The 26,910-nt window shown below is 42.4% G+C and overlaps 1 protein-coding gene across 1 annotated transcript in view; it reads left to right on the forward strand.

Annotated features, from left to right (window-relative positions):
* The first annotated feature begins 3,283 nt into the window (after nt 1–3,283).
* afg1lb (AFG1 like ATPase b) overlaps nt 3,284–26,910 on the forward strand; it is a 44,913-nt gene continuing 21,286 nt past the window's right edge. The window contains exons 1-6 of the mRNA XM_063002464.1: nt 3,284–3,356; nt 6,649–6,905; nt 9,428–9,479; nt 9,932–10,033; nt 11,913–12,040; nt 20,350–20,449. Of these exons, the coding sequence (XP_062858534.1) occupies nt 3,284–3,356; nt 6,649–6,905; nt 9,428–9,479; nt 9,932–10,033; nt 11,913–12,040; nt 20,350–20,449 (712 nt within the window). The remainder of the gene's footprint in view (nt 3,357–6,648; nt 6,906–9,427; nt 9,480–9,931; nt 10,034–11,912; nt 12,041–20,349; nt 20,450–26,910) is intronic.

Here is a 26,910-nt window from a genome sequence, read left to right on the forward strand (position 1 = left end):
AGCAGCAACCTTTTGATTGCTAGTCCAGTACCTTAACCACTATGCTACAACTGCCTGTGATCAAAATATATGTGAAGATATAAATATCTCTTGGGGGCATTTACTACTACTACATGTACTGTTTAATAGTGCCTCTTTTCCATTGCACAGTGCAATATGGTAAAGAACATTTTAAACCCAAGCTGACCCAAGCTGTACCTATGCACTCATGTTAAAAGACAAAGCACACAGTACAGGGCTGTATTGATTAGTCAAAGTGCAATAGCACGACATTACAAACACCATATTTAAAAACAAAGTGAATGAGGATTTTATGAAAATGGTGCAGTGAAAAACAAAAAAATTAAACGATTAATGTGGTGTATTTGCTCTTATACAGCATTTGGAAGAAAATGTCATCACAACCTATTTACACGGGTACCCTTGTGCAATTGAAAACAAACAATAGCACATTAGGTACGGCTCGAATAGTTCTGGATTTGGATCTGTACTAGGGTTGCCAATACGGAAATACGGAATCGTTCCTTATTTGGAAACTAAACGTCGCTTTGTTCCGTGTTTTTATCAATGGGAGAGAAATGCTGCAGATTAGACTGAGACAGGGCGATATGTATGAAACAGAAAGAAACTGCTGCTACCGTGGGAATTAGAAAGCGTTTGGTTATTATTTTAAGTAGTGTTTACTTTTAGTCTATATATAAGCATAAGAACCTGTTAATTACTCCGCTGTTTGAGTAGCGCAGTGAGCAGAGCGCATCGTGCATATTTTTTCGCCCTAGGTTCGAATCCGACTTAGGGCGGAAGTAAAGTAACACAAGCAGGGCCGGCACTATGGGGGCGCTGGGGTGGGCATTGACCCCCCAGATTTTCTCTCTGCCCCCTAAGCAACGCTGTCCACAACCGGGGCTGCATGTCAGTGTGAAGATGGATTATGTAACAGCCTAAATAAAACATTTTGATAATGTTCATATGACGGTGTAAGATCCGTTATATTTTTTATAGGGCAATCCTAACCGCCTACCCCCCGCTCCCGGTCAGGTAAACACTCGCTATCCCACCCCCCACCCTACGCCTTCTGCCAACCCGCCAGTCCAGGGTGTTCCTTATTTCCAGTTCTGAAAGTTGGCAACCCTAATCTGTACTGTATTGTGTTGTAGGGTACTGTGCAATAAAAAGGAACTTATATGACTACAGTGCATTTCAAACCACCTCTTGATTAGTACAAGTAATCAGATTTAAATATAAAATCTGTGTTTTATGAGCATTTAGACTTGCATTTGTATGTGGCTTATCTTTAACCAGATCAAGATGCATAAGACCTAGTGTGAAAGGGGTCTGTAACATAAACAGGAGGGATGTAAACAAAGCAGGGTGGCTTTGTGCTTTGGAACTTGCTTTGGTCACATAATTTCTACTGGTTTTATTGTGTTTTTCAAACACTTCCACTTTATTGTAATAGTCAGAACAATAAAATCTTGACCAGTTCATTTTAGGTGATTTATTTGTCTGTTTAAAAGAACAGCTAAGTGACTAGCCGTCCTGTTGCCTTGTTGTTGTGAAACGGTTTGCATGTCAAATAAAGTTTTCATTTTGAACAAAGATGGCAGCGCCCATACGAGCAAGAATTAGTGTTAGTTATTTAAAAAACACATCTTTTTGCAGAATATGGTGTGGTATAGTATACAGTCGGGTAAAAGGTGAGCGGCTTTTCATCAGCGTTTATATTTCGAACAGAACACTTAATGTAACCGACGTCCGATTCCGCACACCCAGCCCCAATTTCATTAGTGTACAGATGCAACAGCTGGACTGACAGCTGTAATCGCCGTGATCATTTCTAACTTTTATTTCCGTCTCTGATTTTTAAAATTCTGATTATAGCAAATATGATTATTTATTATTTAATCATAGATTTTTGACTGATACAGAGATTCTTGTTTAAGTCGTAGAAATACTGTGTATACACTCTATCTATCTATCTATCTATCTATCTATCTATCTATCTATCTATCTATCCATCTATCCATCTATCTATCTATCCATCTATCCATCTATCTATCTATCTAATCTATCCATCCATCCATCCATCCATCCATCCATCCATCTATCTAATCCATCCATCCATCCATCCATCCATCCATCCATCTAATCCATCCATCCATCTAATCCATCCATCCATCCATCCATCCATCTATCTATCTATCTCCATCTATCTATCTATCTCCATCCATCCATCTCCCTCCATCCATCCTCCACACAGAAAGGACCTGGACCGCCCTAGCTAAGGATCGAACGTAGGACCTTCTTGCTAGTGCTACCCACTGAGCCACCGTGCTACCCGCAACACGGTCAAAAACTACACTTGTTAATGGTTTGGAAACTGAGAATTCTTGCAATTGTTGCTTGAAACAAGACATCAGCTAATAATTCTTAATCACTGTTTTCTGATTGTCCTCTTTATGACACAAAATACATTATCAATAGGAGACAGATCTGGACTGCAGACAGTCTGGAAAATACAGTACATTGCATTGATGGTATCATATGTCTCTCTAAAATACCATTATTTCCTTTTGTGTTTAGGGTACCTTCACACACGCAAGTCATCCATGCGGTGGTGCAGATGTTTGCACATGTGGCTATATCTATCTCGATAGCATGATGGTTTCTTATGCATTGTCGCCTACATATTCAACAGTGTTTTCTGACCTTGTCCTACATGGAATTAGATTGTCTTTTTACAATATTATGTATGGAACATGGTGAAATACCTACATTACTCACAATTCTGGGTTAAGGAAAGGTCTTTTTCTCTTACAACATTTAGCACTATGTAACACTTATTGGGCTATGACAGACAAGAGGGGCAGACACACATGCAGAGATGAATTAAAACTAAAGTTTATTAATAACAAGACACGACAAGGTTACACAAGACAAGACAGACTTACAGGTGACCTATGCTAGATGCTAACCTACATGCTAATGCTAAACACACAGGAGCTATGCTAAATGCTAAACTAAACATGAACCCTAAGCTAAACAAGAACTAGACTAACTCAAACAGGGCCTCAGAACATGAACCTTGGCTAAACTATACTAAACCCAAAGCTAAGCTAACACAAGACATGAGCAAAACAGGAACAAGACTAAACAAGAGCATAGACTAGACTAACAAAGGCAAACAGGAAAACTTGAAGGCAAAATAGTGTCCGACTGACTGTTCCCCAGCTCCCCCTCTTAAATGTCCTCAGATGAGAGGCAGCTGGGGCTAATTAGCAGAATGGGACCAATCATCATAAGGGGTGTTGGCTTGCCCCTGAAAACAGACTTTCCTCTAACGTGCTCCTGGAGAGGTGGGTGTGGCAGGTGCACCTGAGTTCCAGGAACACAGATAGCCCTTTTCCACCGATGCGGAATGTTTCCGGTTCCAGACAGCGAACGAGGGGGCCAATCTGGCACCACAGAATACTTGTTTTTTTTAGCGCGAACCATTTTTTATATTTTAAATTTCACCTGATTAAATTTTGAGCCAGTTTGCTGCTGATATTTTCAAAGCGCCTTAAAAAAGATTAATTGTGTGATATGACGTGATAAACATGACCCGGACAGTACAAACAACGCTTAACGTGAAAAATAAAGCGTAATGTGGCTTGTTGTACTTAAACAACGACCGATGAATTTGGGCAGTACAGAGCACTTATAACCAGTACAGAGCACTTATAACCAGTAATAACGGTGAGAAATGTAGTGTTTCTATGTCGTACTTTCCGTACATTTAGCCACGTTACGTTTTATTTTTTACGTAAAGCTTTTTCGACTCTCCCGGCAAGATTTACAAGTCCGAGCTGCATAAACACCACACGTGAAGTAAATCCAGCTAAACACAGATACATGTTGTATTTTAGAGTAGATTTGATGGTTATTTCACACAGATGGATGTTCGTGTGTCGTGGAGCTTTAGTGATGTTTCACCGCTCAAGCCGAGCGCTGAGCAAATCAATTATTTGCGCCGAGAGTCGCGGTGAAAGCGAAGCGCAAAACAACAACTGCAACAAACACGTCTACGTCTTCTTATCACCAACAGCTGATCGATGCTTTTTACATAAAAATGAACATCTGTAACAACAGCACAAATGCTTACAGATAGTCTACACACTCCACCATGATGTTACTACTCTTAACTTTCGTTAAGCAACGCCCACCGTTGATGACGCAAGCTTGGTTCTCAAAAACTGGTGGAAACGCGCATCGGTTCTCTACAGAACACCAAGGTTCTAAGAAACCTAAACAGAACCGGTTCAAGAACCATGGTTCTTTTGGTGGAAAAGTGCTAAGAGGCTTGAATCATGACACATAGTAAAGAGCATTGACCCAGATTTGCTTGCAAAGACTTTGATGGATCCTCCTTTCATACCCAATCATGAAAACCTCTACCAATTCAAAAACACTGCTACCAATTCACCTGCTTATTGTGGAATGGTCCAAAGCAGTATAACTTTTCATTTATTTTACCCTGCTCCCAGCTTTTTTTTAGTGTGTTGCTGGCATTTACAAAACACAATTAAGCTGCTTACAGAAAACATGTGAAATATTTTTGTATTTTGTCAATTAAAAATAATCAAGGGTAGAGCAAATCCAGGCACTGCAATGCAGCCACTGTTGGGTCCTTGAGCAAGGCCCTTAACCCTGTCTGCTCCAGGGGCGCCGTGCGATGGCTGACCCTGCGCTCTGACCCCAGCTTCCAAACAAGCTGTGATATGCAAAGAAAGAATTTCATTGTACTGTACTTGTGTACATGTATATATGACAAATAAAGTACAGTATATCTTCTTCTTCTATATTACAAAATGTCCCAACTTTTCTAAATATGGGATTTCCTAATACATAGTTCAAAGGTGCGATCGTTTAAAAAATACCTGTTTGACTGGTTCATTTTAATGGTAGATTATAGTTTAAACAATTGTTTAAGAATCACCAGTGTAAAAAGTAATCTACAATGAATGATTTACTAGGTGTGCCAACAGCAACGGCAACCAAGCACTTCCAAAAACTGTGTAGGACATTTGGCCCACTTTTCTTTGCAGAATTGCTTACAGTACGAATGAAGACTAACTGGTTTACCTACTTTGCTGGGTTTATGTTGGTGCTTGCCCTTACCAGGACAGAAAACAGTCATATTGACTATACACTGATCAGCCATAACATTAAAATCACCTCCTTGTTTCTTCACTCACTGTCCATTTTATCAGCTCCACTTACCATATAGAAACACTTTGTAGTTCTACAATTACTGACTGTAGTCCATCTATTTCTGACATGGTGGTGGTGTGTTAGTGTGTGTTGTGCTGGTATGAGTGGATCAGATACAGCAGCGCTGCTGGGGTTAATAAATACCGTGTCCACTCACTGTCCACTCTATTAGACACTCCTACCTAGTTGGTCCACCTTGTAGATGTAAAGTCAGAGACGATCGCTCATCTATTGCTGCTGTTTGAGTTGGTCATCTTCTAGACCTTCACCAGTGGTCACAGGGCGCTGCCCACGGGGCGCTGTTGGCTAGATGTTTTTGGTTGGTGGACTATTCTTAGTCCAGCAGTGACAGTGAGGTGTTTAAAAACTCCATCAGTGCTGCTGTGTCTGATCCACTTATACCAGCATAACACACTATTGTAGCTCCACTTATCATATAGAAGCACTTTGTAGTTCTACGATTACTGACTGTAGACCGTCTGTTTCTCTGCATGCTTTGTTAGCCCCCTTTCATGCTGTTCTTCAATGGTCAGGACTCTCCCAGGACCACTACAGAGTAGGTATTATTTGGGTGATGGATCATTCTCAGCACTGCAGTGACTCTGACATGGTGGTGGTGTGTTAGTGTGTGTTGTGCTGTCACTGCTGGAGTGAGAATAGTCCACCAACCAAAAACATCCAGCCAACAGCGCCCCGTGGGCGTCCTGTGACCACTGATGAAGGTCTAGAAGATGACCAACTCAAACAGCAGCAATAGATGAGCGATCGTCTCTGACTTTACATCTACAAGGTGGACCAACTAGGTAGGAGTGTCTAATAGAGTGGAGAGTGAGTGGACATGGTATTTAAAAACTCCAGCAGCGCTGCTGCATCTGATCCACTCATACCAGCACAACACACACTAACACACCACCACCATGTCAGTCTCACTGCAGTGCTGAGAACGATCCATCACCTAAATAATACCTGCTCTGTAGTGGTCCTGACCATTGAAGAACAGGGGGAAAGCAGGCTAAAAAGATATGTAGAGAATTAGATGGACTACAGTCAGTAATTGTAGACATACAAAGTTCTTCTATATGGTAAGTGAAGCTGATAAAATAAACTGAGTGTAGAAACAAGGAGGTGGTTTTAATGTTATGGCTGATCAGTGTGTGTGGTTTACATTTCTTGTAATTGGCCAGTTTTGTAGGCTCAAAAAGTGAACAAATCTTACAGATTTCTTTCTTATGTCACTCTAACTGCTAAATTCCACCTTTAGTCTACTGATTAATATAGTAAATTATATAATTATAATAAAAAACATAATAACATATTACATGACTAAAGTAATCAGAAAATAATACATACAGTCTGTATCTGTAGCCGTAACCACACCTGCTTATCTTCTTTCAGCTTGTTCAACATACTCTGCAAGTCATGGACCCCTGTCGAGTATCCCAGACTGCACCAAACACAATGGACCAGTCCCCCACTATGAGGAACTGGTGAGGTCTGGGTTACTTCATGAGGACAATCAGCAGAGAGCCGCACTTCAGCAGCTAGATAATCTGCATCGAGAGATGACAGGCTATAACAACCTTCCTTTTTCTTTAAGAAAGAGTAATGACAGTTGCTTAAGTGAAGAGCTCATGGAATGTGGTACAGAAAAGGTTAGTGTTGTGAGTTACACCATATTGGCAAAAGTATGTGGACCCCCTTGCTTTTATTCAGATGTAATGAAATACATTTTGGCAAAGGTTCTTTCCTGCTCCAGCAACATGGTTTGAAAAGTTTTTTTGGGGGGGGGAATGGGAACACTATGGGAACAGGCCTGACCAAATTTCCACAAACACAAACACACTCTACAATCTTGTGAATGTAATAGCTGTACATGAGTTGCAATAGTTTTAGAATAAAGTGTCTCAAGCTCATTGTCGAGTGTCCACATAGTTTTGGCCATATAGTATCTGCCACTTTTATTATTTACCCAGACATTCAACACCTTCATTGTCTTTGTGTTCATCACATTGTCAGTTTGCTATTTGTTTATCTGGGTCAAATGGAGTTGTTTTGCAGTTTGGATGTGTAGGGGGGTTAACGAGGGGACCAAGTTCAGACAAAGGGGATCATAGAAGAGGCTCCACTGAGACAGGCGGGTGTTTTTTTGGCAGACAGCTCAGATGTCCTTACTGGTATATACACACACATTGTCAAACTGAAAGATTTAGCCATAGCTAACCCCCCAAAAAGTTTTAGGGAATATTATATACGAGGGATGTTCAAAAAGTTTCCTAAATACTTTTATATTTTGGTTGGAAACGGTGAGGGCGGGGGGAGTAGTAATTGGTCGTATCTGAGAGACTGAGAGAGAGCTTATAGTGTGGAAGCTTGAGGGGGATGAAGATTTTCATGTGATGAAGTGAAAGTAGCGGTGCCTGCATTTTTTGCTTTTAATGGAATTAAAAAGTTGGTATGACGCTGAGAGAAATGCATTGGAAGGTGACTGTAGAAATATATATACAGTGTATCACAAAAGTGAGTACACCCCTCACATTTCTGCAGATATTTAAGTATATCTTTTCATGGGACAACACTGACAAAATGACACTTTGACACAATGAAAAGTAGTCTGTGTGCAGCTTATATAACAGTGTAAATTTATTCTTCCCTCAAAATAACTCAATATACAGCCATTAATGTCTAAACCACCGGCAACAAAAGTGAGTACACCCCTAAGAGACTACACCCCTAAATGTCCAAATTGAGCACTGCTTGTCATTTTCCCTCCAAAATGTCATGTGATTTGTTAGTGTTACTAGGTCTCAGGTGTGCATAGGGAGCAGGTGTGTTCAAATTAGTAGTACAGCTCTCACACTCTCTCATACTGGTCACTGAAAGTTCCAACATGGCACCTCATGGCAAAGAACTCTCTGAGGATCTTAAAAGACGAATTGTTGCGCTACATGAAGATGGCCAAGGCTACAAGAAGATTGCCAACACCCTGAAACTGAGCTGCAGCACAGTGGCCAAGATCATCCAGCGTTTTAAAAGAGCAGGGTCCACTCAGAACAGACCTTGCGTTGGTCGTCCAAAGAAGCTGAGTGCACGTGCTCAGCGTCACAGCCAACTGCTGTCTTTGAAAGATAGGCGCAGGAGTGCTGTCAGCATTGCTGCAGAGATTGAAAAGGTGGGGGGTCAGCCTGTCAGTGCTCAGACCATACGCTGCACACTACATCAAATTGGTCTGCATGGCTGTCACCCCAGAAGGAAGCCTCTTCTGAAGTCTCTACACAAGAAAGCCCGCAAACAGTTTGCTGAAGACATGTCAACAAAGGACATGGATTACTGGAACCATGTCCTATGGTCTGATGAGACCAAGATTAATTTGTTTGGTTCAGATGGTCTCAAGCATGTGTGGCAGCAATCAGGTGAGGAGTACAAAGATAAGTGTGTCATGCCTACAGTCAAGCATGGTGGTGGGAATGCCATGGTCTGGGGCTGCATGAGTGCAGCAGGTGTTGGGGAGTTACATTTCATTGAGGGACACATGAACTCCAATATGTACTGTGAAATACTGAAGCAGAGCATGATCCCCTCCCTCCGGAAACTGGGTCGCAGGGCAGTGTTCCAGCATGATAATGACCCCAAACACACCTCTAAGACGACCACTGCTTTATTGAAGAGGCTGAGGGTAAAGGTGATGGACTGGCCAAGCATGTCTCCAGACCTAAACCCAATAGAACATCTTTGGGGCATCCTTAAGCGGAAGGTGGAGGAGCGCAAAGTCTTGAATATCCGCCAGCTCCGTGATGTCGTCATGGAGGAGTGGAAAAGCATTCCAGTGGCAACCTGTGAAGCTCTGGTAAACTCCATGCCCAGGAGAGTTAAGGCAGTTCTGGGAAATAATGGTGGCCACACAAAATATTGACACTTCAGGAACTTTCACTAAGGGGTGTACTCACTTTTGTTGCCGGTGGTTTAGACATTAATGGCTGTATATTGAGTTATTTTGAGGGAGGAATAAATTTACACTGTTATATAAGCTGCACACAGACTACTTTTCATTGTGTCAAAGTGTCATTTTGTCAGTGTTGTCCCATGAAAAGATATACTTAAATATCTGCAGAAATGTGAGGGGTGTACTCACTTTTGTGATACACTGTATATATATATGTATTTTTTTCTTTCACAGGACCAAGAAAAGCCACCTACTCCTCCTGGATGCTACATTTATGGTGGAGTTGGTGAGTTCACTAAACCTATACTGTATATGAGAAAGGTATATGGACATTTGACCATAAACTTATAAAACCTTGGACATTGATCTGAAGTTTCTTCCTATTTGTGGCTATAATAATAGATTAATAATAAATCAACATATTCACAGTCACAATCACAGTCACCAACACCAAATCAAACACAGTTAACAAGAAAAGGATGATTTAAAAAGAAAGGTTTTAAGAACAGCTTTCACACTTCTTGGATGGCTTTTCACAAGAGTTTGGACTGTGGATTTAGGAATATTTACACACACACTCATACCTTACGGGAGTTTAGTATCTTCAATTAACCTGACTGCATGTCTTTGGACTGTGGGAGGAAACCGGAAATTAATTAAGTATATAGAGTTATAGAAATAATAAGTAGACATGCACAGAACAGTACATCATGTTAATCTGTGCTGTTTTTTATTCAGGCACTGGAAAAACTATGCTGATGGACCTGTTTTTCTCTCATGTGCAAATCAGCAGGAAGAAAAGGGTTCATTTCAACATGTTCATGCTAGACATACACCAAAGTAAGTAATATGCATTGTGCATATATATATATATATATATATATATATATATATATATATATACAGTATATATATGGGGTTGGACAATGAAACTGAAACACCTGGTTTTAGACCACAATAATTTATTAGTATGGTGTAGGGCCTCCTTTTGCGGCCAATACAGCGTCAATTCGTCTTGGAAATGACATATACAAGTCCTGCACAGTGGTCAGAGGGATTTTAAGCCATTCTTCTTGCAGGATAGTGGCCAGGTCACTACGTGATGCTGGTGGAGGAAAACGTTTCCTGACTCGCTTCTCCAAAACACCCCAAAGTGGCTCAATAATATTTAGATCTGGTGACTGTGCAGGCCATGGGAGATGTTCAACTTCACTTTCATGTTCATCAAACCAATCTTTCACCAGTCTTGCTGTGTGTATTGGTGCATTGTCATCCTGATACACGGCACCGCCTTCAGGATACAATGTTTGAACCATTGGATGCACATGGTCCTCCAGAATGGTTCGGTAGTCCTTGGCAGTGACGCGCCCATCTAGCACAAGTATTGGGCCAAGGGAATGCCATGATATGGCAGCCCAAACCATCACTGATCCACCCCCATGCTTCACTCTGGGCATGCAACAGTCTGGGTGGTATGCTTCTTTGGGGCTTCTCCACACCGTAACTCTCCCGGATGTGGGGAAAACAGTAAAGGTGGACTCATCAGAGAACAATACATGTTTCACATTGTCCACAGCCCAAGATTTGCGCTCCTTGCACCATTGAAACCGACGTTTGGCATTGGCACGAGTGACCAAAGGTTTGGCTATAGCAGCCCGGCCGTGTATATTGACCCTTGTGGCTCTTGATACATCACAAAGACTTGCTGTCTTGGTCACAGATGCGCCAGCAAGACGTGCACCAACAATTTGTCCTCTTTTGAACTCTGGTATGTCACCCATAATGTTGTGTGCATTGCAATATTTTGAGCAAAACTGTGCTCTTACCCTGCTAATTGAACCTTCACACTCTGCTCTTACTGGTGCAATGTGCAATTAATGAAGATTGGCCACCAGACTGGTCCAATTTAGCCATGAAACCTCCCACACTAAAATGACAGGTGTTTCAGTTTCATTGTCCAACCCCTGTATATATATATATATATATATACTGTATATACTGTATATATATATATACTGTATATACTGTATATACAGTATATACTGTATATATACTGTATATATATATATATACAGTATATATAAAATACACACAGAGCACACTCCCATTCACCTATAGGGCAATTCAGTGTCTCTTATTAACCTGACTGCATGTTTTTGGACTGTGGGAGGAAAACGGAGGTCCCGGGGGAAACCCACGCAAACACGGGGAAAGGACCCGGACCGCCCCGCGTGGGAATCGAACCCAGGACTTTCTTGCTGTGAGGCGACAGTGCTACCCACCGAGCCACGGTGCCGCCCCCACTCTACTTTCTCTCCAACAATTTTTATTATCTCCCCAATTTGGTCCTAAATTTAATTTCAATGTTAATTTAATGTTTGACTTTTTCTTTTTGTGCTGTTTGATGTAATATAAAAATTAGAGCCTTTTCCCCATTACTGTATTCTTTTCAAGAACGGATAGAAAGTGCAACCAGTAATGAAATTAATAATTATATACATTTTATTAAATTAATAAATTAATATTGATGTCCATTAACTTTTCCACATGCAGCACAAACACTTTTATAATGTGGTTGTCTAGTTTTCTTGAAGATCCAACATACCTAAGGAAACTCAAATTTGAGTTATTTGGCATTAGTACTATCAGACTTCATCATATCCCTCCACCTCTATTTTGTATGTAGCTAATTTATAATATTCGAAATGTTCGGTTTCAGGGATCCACCGCCTAAAACAGAAGACGCCAAAACGAAGGTTAGGCGAAACGACAACGTACGACCCCATCTTCCCAGTTGCCATGGAGATCGGTGTGGAAACCTGCCTCTTATGCCTGGATGAGTTTCAGGTGAGGAGGGTGGCGGGCTGAGGAGTCGCAGGAAGGTGCTCGGGGCCCGGCGTGGGTGGAGGCGATCAACAGGTGTTGTAACTCAAGAACAGAAGGAAAACACAAAGCCAGTTTGGTTAAATCGTTAGCATGGAAATAACAACATTGAAATGCTAAATGAAGCATGGGTGATGTATAATGGAACATGTAACACTGCTTGATTATGTATTAGTCCTCCTTCATCAGAGATCAGACTTCTGCAGACGCTGTTCTTTCTTCTTATTGCTTCTTGAGTGTCTGACGTTTTCGAAGTGACTTCAGAACTTAAGTTATTATTTGCACATGGACACATCATCAGTGATAGTACCTAGGGTCATAGGGTGTTTCGGGTCTTTCAACTACAGACACCCTCACTCAGACGACCCGACCGGGAATGATCATTTCCCAGCCTGTGTCTAAGTAGCAATAGCCCACGGTTTGTCCCTCCTAATCCACAACCATCTTGAAGCTTTCTCTGCTGCTTCTGAAGCTTGTCTGATGGCTTTCCTTTTCTGTGTGCCAGTGCTGGCCAGGACACTATAAGCTTTGCAAATTGACCTTCCTGCAAAGCCCCTCACCCCCCAGTTCAATAGGCAAGCACCGTGCCTTCCACCCCCTTCTGCGGCACTCCTCCACCAGCTCCATGTATTTGCCTCTCTTCCTTTCGTTGGCCTCCTCCATCCGTTCTTCCAAAGGTACTGTCAGCTCCAGTATGACCACCAGCACAATGTCTGGCCTAAGAGTGGCTTTGATGACGTTCTCTGGAAATGTAAGTTGCTTGCCCAGGTCCACCCTCAGTTGCCAGTCATGCGCTGTGCCTAGGAGGCCTGCTTGAGTTCTCGGGTTGGGTTTGGGATGTTCACCAGCTCTTACAAATGTGACATCACACCAGAACATACTACTATAATGAATTTCCTACCGGTCAAACAAATGACCTTCTTAAACAGGTACTGTGGTATATAAATGCAAGCTAAAAGAGTGGACTGTTCAAACATATTCAAAAGTATGTGGACACCTGACCGTGAGATTGTTGGACATCCGCTTAAAAAACTATACACATTATTGTCACTCTCCACAGGACCACGTTGTGGTGGTACAGAGAAAGGTCTCAAACCTGTTGACACAGTTTAAAAGATACTATTTATTTGATTTAATTAATATTATATACCTGTTAACAGTGTGTGTGGCTGATATGTGAACTTGTGAATTATTAAAAATGGGCGATGAACTTATAATACTACAGAAATAACAGCGAAAACCAAGTAAGGTTGAGAACCGTTGACTTGGTAAGTAGAGCTGGGCGGTTCCTGAATCACACGGGTTAATGATTCGAATCTTCGTACTGAATCGGGAATCACGAGTCCGAGGTCTCATTTAACCCGGACCCTACTGTATGAGTCCTTTGATTAGCTGCTGCTAAGTACACAAGGTGAGTAAGCAGACTCACTGGAAACACCGCGGACTCGGATGATTTGGCTAAACCGGCTTCACTCCAGTCTGTAAATCTAAGTAATAAGTTAAATATCGCAATAAACAAGCGGTTAAACAAACTGGTGTTCGTTAGGTGGCTGATTTTTTGCACATGCTATTACCATTATTATTATCAGTAGTAGTGGTATAGATTAGTAATGCAGCATATTTTCTTGTAAGCAAAATTATTTACATAATTTATTGACTGTTGGTTTTGGTGCCACTGTGGCTGCCTGACTGGGTCAAGTTACCATGGCGATTTGTTGTTGACCATCCCCCTTGAACCCTTGATCCATTAATATACCCATCTGATTGGTAGGTAAAAAGTGTCAACTCGTCACTGACAAGAGAAGTGTGAGGTGCCAAGAGAATTAAGAGAGAAGGATTTATTTACAGAAGATGAGTGCACAGAGGACAAGTGATATTTAGATGCATTTTCATGCAGTAAATCAATCGCAATCAAGATGTCAGTACAAGTGAGTCAAGTGAACTGGATCACATTACTGAGTGACTCAAAATGAACCGAATTTACCACATCTAAGTTGAACACTATATTACAACTTTATACAGTTTGGAGCCATCTAGTGGAGTCCAGAACCTGTACACGAACACAGACACCATCAAGCAGTGGTTCTACCCCTGACCATGCAACTAACACCAGATAGTCATCCTACAAGAAAACACACACACACACACACCACAGAAATTGCATTGTACAATCTTGTAGTTCATTTCTGATGCATGCCATTGTGGCATGTCTGACCCATCTGAGCTGGCAAATGTGGTTGGTCTTGGCCATGGTTCAAATTATAGGGGAGATTGGGGGGTCTGATCCTCCTGATTAATACTTGGACCTCCCAAAAAAGAAGATACAAAAAAATAGAAACAAGAGTTAGTTAGCTAAACTTCGGGCAAAACTTAAAAACTAGCTGATGTTAACATTCATTAATATGCAGTTGCCACAATAAAATTCAGAAACTCAGAAAGCTATAATGTGTATTAAAGAAGCTAGATAGCAACTACTTACATTAACATACAGCACCTTCTTTGGCTTGCGCATTTCTAACCTTAATGAAGACGTGACCCATAATGGGAGTAAAGCATGACGGCTCGTTCCTTAGGACGATCGGGCGACGCACCACCAAAGGGCGAAAGGGAAGAAATGTATCTATCACATTCAACCAGTGTTAAACTAGCTGTGACTGTTCTGGACAGTCTGTCTTGCCTCTGAATGTCGTAGTCCAATCAGCGTCGAGTTGTGTTCTGTACAGTACCGCCCCTTTTGGGCGATTTCAGTCTGATTGAAAATCGCCCGGGTTGCTCTGATAGACTCTGATATTAAGGCACTTTTTTTTCGAACTGTAGGCGCTGCAATACAATCTGTATGGGTTCCGGGAGGGCTCGCACTTACGTGCTTGCGTCAGACTTAACCTGGTGTAGCGATAATTGGAGCAGCTAGTGATCTCATTAACGTGACTACCATTACCTCAGTTCGGAGCAACTCCATCGTGTCATTAAGGGAAATGCCATTCAGTCATCGTAGTAATCAGGATAAATTAGCAACTAAAGAATTAGGGCCACCCAGACCAAATTTAAACATCAAGTATCTACAAAGGGGGGAAAATCATATATTACAAGTAAATTACAAGTAAGTAATGTATTTTTTAAATTGTGAATTGTGATTGCACTTATTGTATCTCCCCAATTGTTTAATTGTACTTCTTTATTCATTGCACATCAGCCCCGATGCCAATCTTTATTCTGGATCTGATGCACCTAAAATAAAATGCTATCTGATGAAGACTGAATTAAATTGTTAGTGTGAAGGCTTTACTTCATTTTATGATTAATGGTAAAGCTGGTCTCTCTCCATGTTCAAAGTTATTTGTAAGGGCAAACTGACAGATGACTTAAGATGTTAATTATTTAAGCTTTAATTTACCCATTGAACGGGTCACCTTGGCCATCATCGCAACAATTACCCCCCTGAGAGATTTGGCAGGAGCCGCCACTGGAGTAAAGGCAGGCGGACAAGACAAGAAATGGTATGGTCCACTTTAGAGGTGAATATATGTATTTGGACTGTAAGATTCAGGAGATTTGGAAATGGCATGTGTGTCGTATGGTGGTTTTTATATTAAACACCAAACACAAACTAATTATAATACAACATAAATATAAAAACCATGTTAATATATAATACTGCATGGAACACAATTTCCAAGGTCACCCCCCACCTCAATAAGTATCAATGCCCAAGAAATCACAACAATATTGTTAATGATCTTCGCATCTTTACCCTTGTTTTTACCAGGATTGTCTGATGTCTGGACATTACATGGGTGCTTGGGTGGCACAGCTATAAACTACTAGCCCACCTTTCTGTGTGGAGTTTGCATGTTCTCGCCGTGTCTGCGTGGGTTTCCTCTGGGCGCTCCGGTTTCCTCCCACAGTCCAAAGACATGCAAGTGAGGTGAATTAGAGATACTAAATTGTCCATGACTGTGTTTGAACTGATGAATCTTGTGTAGTGAGTAACTACCGGTCCTGTCATGAATGTAACCATGTGTAAAACATGACGTTAAAATCCTAATAAACAAACAAACAAACACTAGCCCACTACCACTGGTATCTAGGGTTTGAATCCTCAGCGGTGCCGTCACCCGGTTAGGTGTATACGTACAGACATGACTGGCTATGGCCGAGGCCCTGCAGTGAATTGGCATCCTGTCCTAAGTTTTAAATTGCATTTCGTTCCAAGTAGCTCGTCGAAATCATCTCGCACCGTCCTGCTCAGGACGTGAATCACCTCTAAACGGAGACACTTAAGACAGCCATACCTCCAGCATATGTTGTTTTTCTTAACCTGAAGTGCTGTCTTTTTTTTTGCATACTAAACCTCCGGCTCTTAATCGAACCCCATTAGCATCCGTACTTTCGGCTGAGTGCGCGGGCGCGCGAGGGGGCGTATCACAAAGCCGAGGTGCCGCCGCCTAAATTGGATCGCATGTCCTTTAACCGCCTTTTCTCTTTATTTCAAAAGTGTCATTTAATTATGACCTTTTCATCCTTGCTGTATTTGTTTTTTGTTTGTCACGCAGGCGACACGCAAGCACAAACACACTCTCTCGGCCTATGCGGGCTAAGGGTGGTGGTGGGGGGGATTTATTGATAGCCCGTTTCAGGAGAAGAAAGCCGCGGCGTTGTCGAGGACGACCTCAAAAACAACGACGCAGATATTTAAATGAGCATCCAATTACGCCGGCAAAGAGTCACTTTTGTGCGGCGCACACGGGTGCCAAATTACTCTCTTTTGATCTTAAACCTTTACTTACTCAAGCCGGCGATGAGTAATTTCGTCCCGGAGGCCGAAACAATGCGGCGAACAGTCACTGCTCCCCTTTTCCCCACCTCCTCCCTTTACTCTCGCTCTATATCTCTCTTGGCTCTTCTCTCAATACCTCACCTTCATTAAGGCAGCGGACGAGGACAAAAAAGGGAAGACTATAAATTACTGATAATGACGGTAGACTAATGAAGAGAAGGAAGAAATTTCATTAGCATTTAAGAGGCGAGGATGCGCGCGACCCGCCGCGGCCACTCTCCATTACCCCTTCACTTAAGGAAGCGAGAGGGGCCGGCTGAAACCTGACGCCTCATTTGCATGCCTAAGTGGCCGCAGCTCCTGATTGGTAAGGGTCCATCAGGCTTCTAATTTATGTACCGCAAACAAAACACGGGTTCCGCGTTGCAGCTCGGAGCGATCCGTGAGTGCGGGGAGGCACGTGATAGATGCGTGCGCGGTTGAATATTGGATCAGAGTTAAACATTTCAGATTTAAAAGGCGCTAATGAAAAGAGCGGCCCTTGATCCTGCGTGAGAACATGAACGATTCTGCATCTGTGTGTGTGTGTGTGTGTGTGTAAACATGCCTGATTACACACACAGAACTAATGTCAGGACATGCCAGACATAAGGTCGACATTCACAAGTACACTATACACTGATCAGCCATAACATTAAAACCTTGTTTCTACACTCACTGTCCATTTTATCAGCATGACTTACCATATAGAAGTACTTTGTAGTTCTACAATTACTGACTGTAGTCCATTTATTTCTCTGCATGCTTTGTTAGCCCCCTTTCATGCTGTTCTTCAATGGTCAGGACCCCCACAGAGTATGTATTATTTAGGTGTTGGGTCATTCTCAGCACTGCAGTGACACTGATGCGGTGGTGGTGTGTTAGTGTGTGTTGTGCTGGTATGAGTGGATCAGACACAGCAGCGCTGCTGGAGTTTTTAAATACCGTGTCCACTCACTGTCCACTCTATTAGACAATCGCTCATCTATTGCTGCTGTTTAAGTTGGTCATCTTCTAGACCTTCATCAGTGGTCACAGGACACTGCCCACAGGCAGCTGTTGGCTTGGTGGACTATTCTCAGTCCAGCAGTGACAGTGAGGTGTTTAAAAACTCCATCAGCATTGCTGTGTCTGATCCACTCATACCAGCACAACACACACTAACACACCACCACCATGTCAGTGTCACTGCAGTGCTGAGAATGATCCAACACCCAAAAAATACCTGCTCTGTTGTGGTCCTGTGGGGGTCCTGACCATTGAAGAACAGCATGAAAGGGGGCTAACAAAGCATGCAGAGTAACAGATGGACTACAGTCCGTAATTGTAGAACTACAAAGTGCTTCTATATGGTAAGTGAAGGCTCGTAGAGCTAGTAGAGAGAAGTAACTGAAAGACCATACAACTATAAATTCACTAATAGGCCTGTTAGCAATAGGGGTGGCTGCAACAGCTTCCTAATTTTACCTGTAGACTCTGGCAGCACGTCCTTGCTGGCCATAAGGGCTACCGGAAAACATATGCCCTACTCTGAGGCAAATGCTGGTTTTTACAATGGCACCATATGAGGGACTATGCTACTCTCTCTGTATTCTTCCACCAGTCATGCTGGTGACCTGATCTGACAGTAGATGCAGCTATCAAGGAGTCGAATTCTTCTTCTACTTCAGACACTTGTGTCCGTTGAGTGCCTGAATGTAAACTTCTGTTCATAACTGTATATTGTATTTCTAGTTCCCAGAAGAACATACGCCTCCTTCTACACCATATGAAGGACCACGCTACTCTCTCTGTATTCTTCCACCGGTCATGCAGGTGACCCAATCTGACAGTAGATGTAGCTATCAAGGAGTCGAATCCTTCCTCTACTTCAGACACAGGCAGTTGTGTCTGTTGAGTGCATGTATGTAAACTTTGGTCCCCAACTGTATATTGTATTGTCAACTCCCAGAAGAAGAACATATAGCTCTTTCTACACCATATGAAGGACCACGCTACTCTCTCTGTATTCTTCCACCGGTCATGCTGGTGACCTGATCTGACAGTAGATGTAGCTATCAAGGAGTTGAATCCTTCTTCTACTTCAGACAATTGTCAGTTAAGTGCATGTATGTAAACTTTGGTCCCCAACTGTATATTGTATTGTTAACTCTCAAAAGAAGAACATCTCTGAGGCATGCACTGGTTTTTACAATGACATCATATGAAGGACCATGCTACTCTCTCTTTATTCTTCCACCGGTCATGCCGGTGACTTGACCTGACAGTAAAAGCAGCTATCAAGGATTCGAATCCTTCCTCTACTTCAGACACCTTGTATGCCTGTATGTAAACCTCTGAGCCCAACTGTGTATTGTATTGCCAGCTCCCAATATCTAGCCTGTAAGTGGCTAATAGAAATGTACGGTAAGACAGAAACCTGAAGAATCTATGATGTTTCACTGAAGGACATCTTCAAACTTGAAATGCATTTACTATACACCAGGCCCAGGGTCATAAAAATATTGTCTCGTATGGAGAGGATATTAAACACAAAAGATCGCAGAAATGGAAGGATGGTCGCTAAAGAGACGCAGGACGATCGAGACGGGGAATATGAAAGGAAGGAGGATCTCATTGTGGGTTATTGACTAAAGGGCTGCTTTTGTTGACGGAGGGTCAGCAGCTCCTGTGTTTTTGCAGATGTGTGTGAGGCGACAGCTCGGCTCCGTGAAAAGGCAACGTTTAAATGATAATAATGACAATGATGATGATGAGAATGATAATGAAAGAACCACTCGTCCCCTCCTCGCTGCCGAAATTCAGGGACGGCCATGTCAGGCCCTTAAGAGCACAATGGGAACGCATCTGTGTGTGTATGAGTACATACGTGTCTATGTGTGGCCATCTGGCTGCCATTGTGCCACTCATTTTCCTCATGTTGTTGTGCTTATTTATTTATTTATTTATGCATTTATTTTTATTTGTGGCTTTGTACTGACTTGATTATCTCATCTGAGCCACCTCAAGCTACTTGTCCTCATCGGGTACGGAAGGCTTTCAGCTCTCCCTGGCCATTTTGCTGTCAGGTGGAGCGGCTTTGTGCCTGTGTGGTGGTCAGTGGACCTCGGCCAAGGCTGGTGATTGGAAATGTAACGACGCCTGGTATTCATTCATTCACGTCTACACACACACTCACAATCGGGGCAATTAGCTCACCGCGACGAAGTGTGCACTGCTCATCTTCAGCCTCTCCACCTGAGTCTGCTCCTATAGCCTTCGACTGTCCTTTAATAGAGAGAGACTAAAATGATACACTGGCTTTGAGCCAAGGGTCAAGGAAGCTCATATCCAGTTTATTCAATGGATGGGATTTATTTAATCAAAAGCCTCTATCAACACACTGTTAATAGAACTGAAACTAATTATGCTTTAGACAGGTTCAGTGACAAGTTTCTGTCTGTCATGATTTATTTAGGTGGTGGACGTTGCCAGTGCTATGATACTGAAGCAGCTTTTCGAGGGCTTGTTCTCATGTGGTGTGGTGCTGGTGGCCACCTCCAACAGACCTCCAGAAGGTAAGGAGCATTGTAAAAAGGCCCATCCTCCATTCCATCCATCCATGCATGCATCCATCTATCCATCCATCCTCCCTCCATCCTTCTATCCATCCATCCATCCTTCCACCCATCCTCCCTACATCCATCCATCTATCTCTCTGTCTACTATATGAATGAAACCAAGTAATTGCTATTATGGTAAATTGTTATTATTATTATTATGGTCAGATAAATGGGTTTGATGGCGTCCCCTCGTAGTCCGAGGACAGATCTCCAGTACGATGCTTGGTTCTCCGTCAGTGTTTGGCTCTCTGATGGCTGATGAGGCCAGTTCTTGAGGCAAACATTCTTGAGGCACCTGCCTTTGCCTCAATTGGGTTGAAGTGTAACCAAAACAGCATTGGGGGCTCACAGGCAGCTGTGATCTGTGGTTTAAGAAAGTTATTGGATGGCCTAGACTCACTGATGCCAGTGGACATGAAGTCTGTGCGGTCTGGTAGAGACTAACAGAAAAGATACTGGGGCTCAAATTGCATGGGACTTCGTAGTCGCAGGCCAGCCAAATTGACCATACTAACACCTGTCCACCATCAAAAGTACGTACAGTGAGCATACCTCTATCAGAACTGGCTGACTGGTAATCGGAGCAATGTAAGAAAGCTGACTGGTCAATTGAATCCTGCCTTGTCTAAGATCAGGTGGACGGCCAGGCCTGTGTGCATCATCTTCCTGCGGGGGAGATGGTACCAGTGTGCACTGTAGGATGATCCCTCTGACTACTACAGAAGTTAAAGGGCCTGCTGGTGATGTTCTGGTACCAGTTACCACAGGGTGTATCGGCAGGTCAGAGCTGTTTTTGCTCATCAGTAATGACACTCAAAATTCGAGGGACATTTCTAGAAGCGACACCTAGCGTGTGGTGGACGTGTCACAGTCATTTGACCCCAGTCTATTGAAAAGGTGCCGTCAAACAGGAATGGAGTTTCTAATTGGGGGAAAACAGGTAATGTCAACAGGTGATTGTAATCATGGTTTAGAGCAAAGATGATCAAAGGATCTCCGGTTTGTCAACAAATGCATGTGAAAATGATTGAAATGTTTAAAAACAATGTACCTCACATAAAGATTGGAAGGGATTTGCATATTTCTCCCTCTACAGTGCAAAATATCATTAAACAATTCAAGGAATCGGGAGGAATTTTAGTGCGTAAAGGCCAAAGGCGCAAGCTTAATCTGAACGCCCGTGATCTTCGATCCCTCAGATGGCACTGCATCAAGAACCGCCACTCAACAATAGCTGATATAACCACATGGGTGAGGGATTACTTTGCAAACCTTTGTCGAGCACTACAATACAGAGTTACATGCACAAATGCCACTTAAAACTTTACTGTGCAAAAAGAAGCCTTATGTTAACCATGTCCAGAAGCGGCGTCAACTTCTCTTGAGATCTTAGAGCAACATCTGCTGCCTTCAAGACGCATCTTTTCCAGGGACGTCCATGCATTTTTCAACAAGACAATGCAAAACCACATGCTGCACACGTTACAAAGGTATGGCTGTAAAAGAAGAGGGTACGAGTACTGACCTGGCCTCAATTAAGCAGATAAAACATGAAATATCTCATTTTCTTTTACTGTCTGCAATGAAATAAAAGTCAAAGTAAATGTAAGAAGGTTTACATATAAGCTGGACCTACATTTTTGAGAGGACTGTAGACTTGACCGCTCTTTGTCACAAGTTTCCGATTTGTATGAGGGTTGTATTGCGCAGCATTCATACAAAACATGACGTTTAGGTCTATTGTGTCCTACCGTTTGGTTCTTTGACTGCACTAATGACCGTGTGCGTGCACGAAAGTTTATTTCTGCCCCTGACCTACTCACCTGTACAGATCATATGACTTACGTTTTCACCTATTGTCTCTTCGGCTCAACGTGTTTGTCTAAAACAATTCGCCCTCTCACTTCACCGCTGCGTTTTTGTTGGCTGAACAAAGTCAAACGTTCCAAGAGCTGCTAGACCTTCTCATGTTCTTAATCCATTACCGAACGATCTCAGATGTCGGCGTGCTTTTCCTTTTAACGCCTTTGTTCGGCTCATATAGCCTTTTCACCCCAAACTTACCTCATCAAACTTACCTCATGCCAAATCTTGACCTGACGGCAAGAACTTTAGTTAATCTTGAGTGAATATTTGAGACACCACCGGTAATCATCAGGGTTTACAAGCTTGTGCTATGCATGAATGAGTGTCAGGTTCAAAATGTGGCATCAGTAATTTTATATTTTTAAATCATGGTGTATTTCCACACTGTATTTCCAAATGAACTAAAGTATTCAGACACCCCTCCTAATCACTGAGCCTCTGTGTTTCAGCCCCACCCAATACTAAGAGGTGTTACATAAGATATACACTGACCAGCCATAACATTAAAACCACCTCCTTGTTTCTACACTCACTGTCCATTTTATCAGCTCCACTTACCATATAGGAGCACTTTGTAGTTCTACAATTACTGACTGTAATCCATGTGTTTCTCTACATACTTTTTTAGCCTGCTTTCACCCTCTTCTTCAATGGTCAGGACCCCCACGGGATCACTACAGAGCAGGTATTATTGAGGTGGTGGATGATTCTCAGCACTGCAGTGACAATGACAGGAGTTTTTAAATACCGTGTCCACTCACTGTCCACTCTATTAGACACTCCTACCTAGTTGGTCCACCTTGTAGATGTAAAGTCAGAGACGATCGCTCATCTATTGCTGCTGTTTGAGTTGGTCATTTTCTAGACCTTCATTAGTGGTCACATGGACAGGGTGCCAGTCCATTGTAGGGCAGACACATATACAAACAGACTGTGGGAGGAAACCGGAGCTCCCCACACAGACACGGGGAGAACCCAGGACCTTTTTGCTGTGAGGCGACAGTGCTGCCCACCAAGTCACCGTGCTGCCCTAAACATACATATAAACTTATATGTAGATGTTTGACCCAGCAGATTTTGTCATATTATTGAAAACTCTGAGTTGCATAAGGAAGACAAATCAGCATGCAATGTGGCAAGCTCTTGATACAGGAGCTTGGTACATGCCCAGTTCATACAGATAAAACTAATAAAAGCTTTGATTATTTATCTGGACTAACTTGTGTGTCTTCCAGAATGGAGCCCTTCCACATTGGTCAAAAAGGGCTAACAAACAGGGGCGGCTCGTTCATTAGGGCGATCGGGTGATGCACCACCAAAGGGCGAAAGAGAAGAAATTTTTCTATCACAGCTGTGACTGTTCTGGAGTCTGTCTTGCCTCGGAATATCGTAGTCCAATCAGCGTCGAGTTGTGTTCTGTACAGTACCGCCCCTTTTGGGGCGATTTCAGTCTGACTGAAAATCGCCCTGGATTGCTCTCATAGACTCTCATGTTAAGGCTCTTTTTTTCGAACTGCAGGCGCTGCAATACAATCTGAATGGCTTCCGGGAGGGCTCGCACTTACGTGCTTGCGTCACACGTAACCTGGTGTCGTGATCTCGTCACCATGACTACCATCACTTCAGTTCAGAGCAACTCCATCGTGTAATCAGGATAAATTAGCAACTTAAGAATTAGGGCCACCCAGACCAAATTTAAACATCAAGTATCTACAAAGGGGGGAAATCATATAAGTAACTAGTAAGTTACAAGTAAGTAATGTCATTTTTAAATTGTGAATTGTGATTGCACTTATTTTATTTCTCCAATTGTTTCATTGTACTTCTTTATTCTTTGCACATCAGCCCCGATGCCAATCTTTATTCTGGATCTGCTGCACCTAACATAAAATGCTATCTGATGAAGACTGAATTAAATTGTTAGTGTGAAGGCTTTACTTCATTTTATGATTAATGGTAAAGCTGGTCTCTCTCCATGTTCAAAGTTATTCGTGAGGGCAAACTGACAGATGACTTAAGATGTTAATTATTTAAGCTTTAATTTACCCATTGAACGGGTCACCTTGGCCATCATCGCAACAATTGCCCCCCCTGAGAGATTTGGCAGGAGCCGCCATTGCTAACAAAGCCTAATAATTGTGCCAGACACCTGAGTGAATCGGCACAAATTCCAACAGGCACACAAAGTGTTCTCATATCAGGACGGATTACACCTGTTGAGTAAATGGCTGAGCTAACAGCACTGCAGCGATTCAAACCTCTGGTGTCATTGATGTTGGGTTAGTGAATCACACTACCTAAACGAGGTCTTTTATAGGAAAAAACAGCTGTGTTTTTTACACCTTTTTAATGTAACAGGTGGAGATTAAGAGAGGTAAAGAGAAGCTGGCTTTGATGTTTCACACAATTTCTACGTCATTTACACCTGAACACCTGAATAAAACCTCATCCCGGTCAGCATCAAAGTCTCTTTGCACGTCTTTCCGTGCCGTCTGTCATAAAACGCGGAAGGACGTTGCAAAGTGCCAGCAGTTACTCTTTAATCTCTGTCTACACCTCATCCTCAGTTTTCGATTGAAGCAGTTGTTTTGTAATGGCTGTGATGTTAGATTAATGTGGAGAGCCCTGGGAAGTTATATATATTTTTTTCTGCTATGGTGGTACGTCTAACGTTTTGTTGCGTGAAGTGGTCTCGCACGTGGAGGGCACTAAGCCGAGCACTTACGTTAATACTCTCTTCTGACATTAACCAGCCACTGAGAACAAAGCACCCGCTAAAATGTGATAGCCGGCGTATTCAATTTTAATTAGGAAGACTAATGGAAGACATGAAAGGCGGACGGGAGACGATGGCAAAGCACGACGGTCCGCCAAAAGAGCCGCCAAAGAGGCTGGCGTGTTTGAACTCAGAAGCTCTTTTCTGCGCGTCCGTCTGGAGCGACCGCTTCACGTTTTCTTTAGCCTCTTGGAAGTCGGATGGATGGAGAAGCGAATGTGGTTCTCAGGCTCATCAGTAAGCTTTCATATGATAACAGCCTCCGCTCTTACAGGAGGGCTTCTTAATAGACTTTGTAACATAACCGCATTCACTTTGCCTTTGAGCACTGATGTTAAGGTGTTGGGAGGGATTGCAATCCACATGCACTATACGGCCAAAAGTATTTAGACACCTGCCCATGAGCTTGTTGGACATCCCATTTCAAAACAAATGGTATTATAATAGAGTGACCTCTACATGATTGTTTAAGCTGTAACAACAACCACTCTTTTGAGAAAGTGTCATAAAATGACAAAGAAGAATGTGACAGAAGTATTAATACATTAATTATGCTTATTATTATTATTTATTATGAATTAATATGATTAGGGCATTTTTGCCAGTAGTCATATTCCAAGAATACTGCTACAATAGTTACAGTTACTGGATGTGTACATGAGTGCGCCAAGATGTCCAAAACCCAGTTCTAGCTGATTTAGACCAGTTTCTATGTTAACTGTGGTCCACAGGTCACCAACAAGATATACAGTATAAGGATGTTTGTTATTATTATTGTTACCGCATCCACAGAGCCTCTCTGTGAGACTCGGCCTGTGTGATCCTTCTCTGCAGATAAGCCTAAAACTTTACTACCTAAAATCCAGTTTTTGAGGTATTTTATTAAGGGTTTTTCCACCAATAATGCATCAGACTTGTGCACGAAGAGCCACATCCTGATCGCATTATTCCAGCAGAGGTCAAAATTGCATCAATTATGAGGTCCCTCTCCGGCTCCCTCCCTGTATGAACAACAGCCAAACATTGTTCATGTGGCCATCCAGCCCAGCCGGATGGCAGAGCGGAGATTCGATACGATGTATTTGAAATCCCAGCTCTGGTGTGCTAGCGTATTTTACCACTGCACCACCTAAGCGGCCTAAATAAATACATAAAAAAAAAAGCTGAACATGTTGAGTTTAAGGGTACAAATTTCTCCACGAAGTGCGTCGAGTTTCAAAGATTTCAAGTTTAGGGGGCGTCGAGTTACACGGTACCACTGTATTTGTATTTAAGTGGACAGATGAAATCATGTAGGGTAAATCTTAATGCCACTACATACAGTACAATGGCATTCTAGAAAATCTGTCCTTTCAGATATGTGGCATAAGTTGTATGTTCTACTTAGCACAATCTGCCTCTGGACACAAAGCAAAGTCCAGAAATGGTGTGCTTGCTGCTAAATGGACGTAAATCCAAGTAGACTTGCTCCAAACTATAGTAAGCCTTCTTTAGTACAACCCCAATTCAGAAAAAGATGGGACAGTATGGAAAATGCGATTAAAATAAAAATGCAGTGTTCCTCACATTTACTTTGACTTTTATTTGATTGCAGACAGGATGAACCTGAGATATTTCATGTTTTATCTGCTCAGCTTCATTTCATTTGTTAATAAACATCCATTCCTGCATTTCAGGCCTGCGACACATTCCAAAAAAAGTTGGACCGGGGGCAATTTAGGGCTAGTAATGAGGTGAAAAAACTAAATAATGATGTGATTGTAATCATGACTTG

The sequence above is a fragment of the Trichomycterus rosablanca genome, chromosome 9, assembly GCF_030014385.1.
Source record: "Trichomycterus rosablanca isolate fTriRos1 chromosome 9, fTriRos1.hap1, whole genome shotgun sequence".
NCBI lineage: Eukaryota > Metazoa > Chordata > Actinopteri > Siluriformes > Trichomycteridae > Trichomycterus > Trichomycterus rosablanca.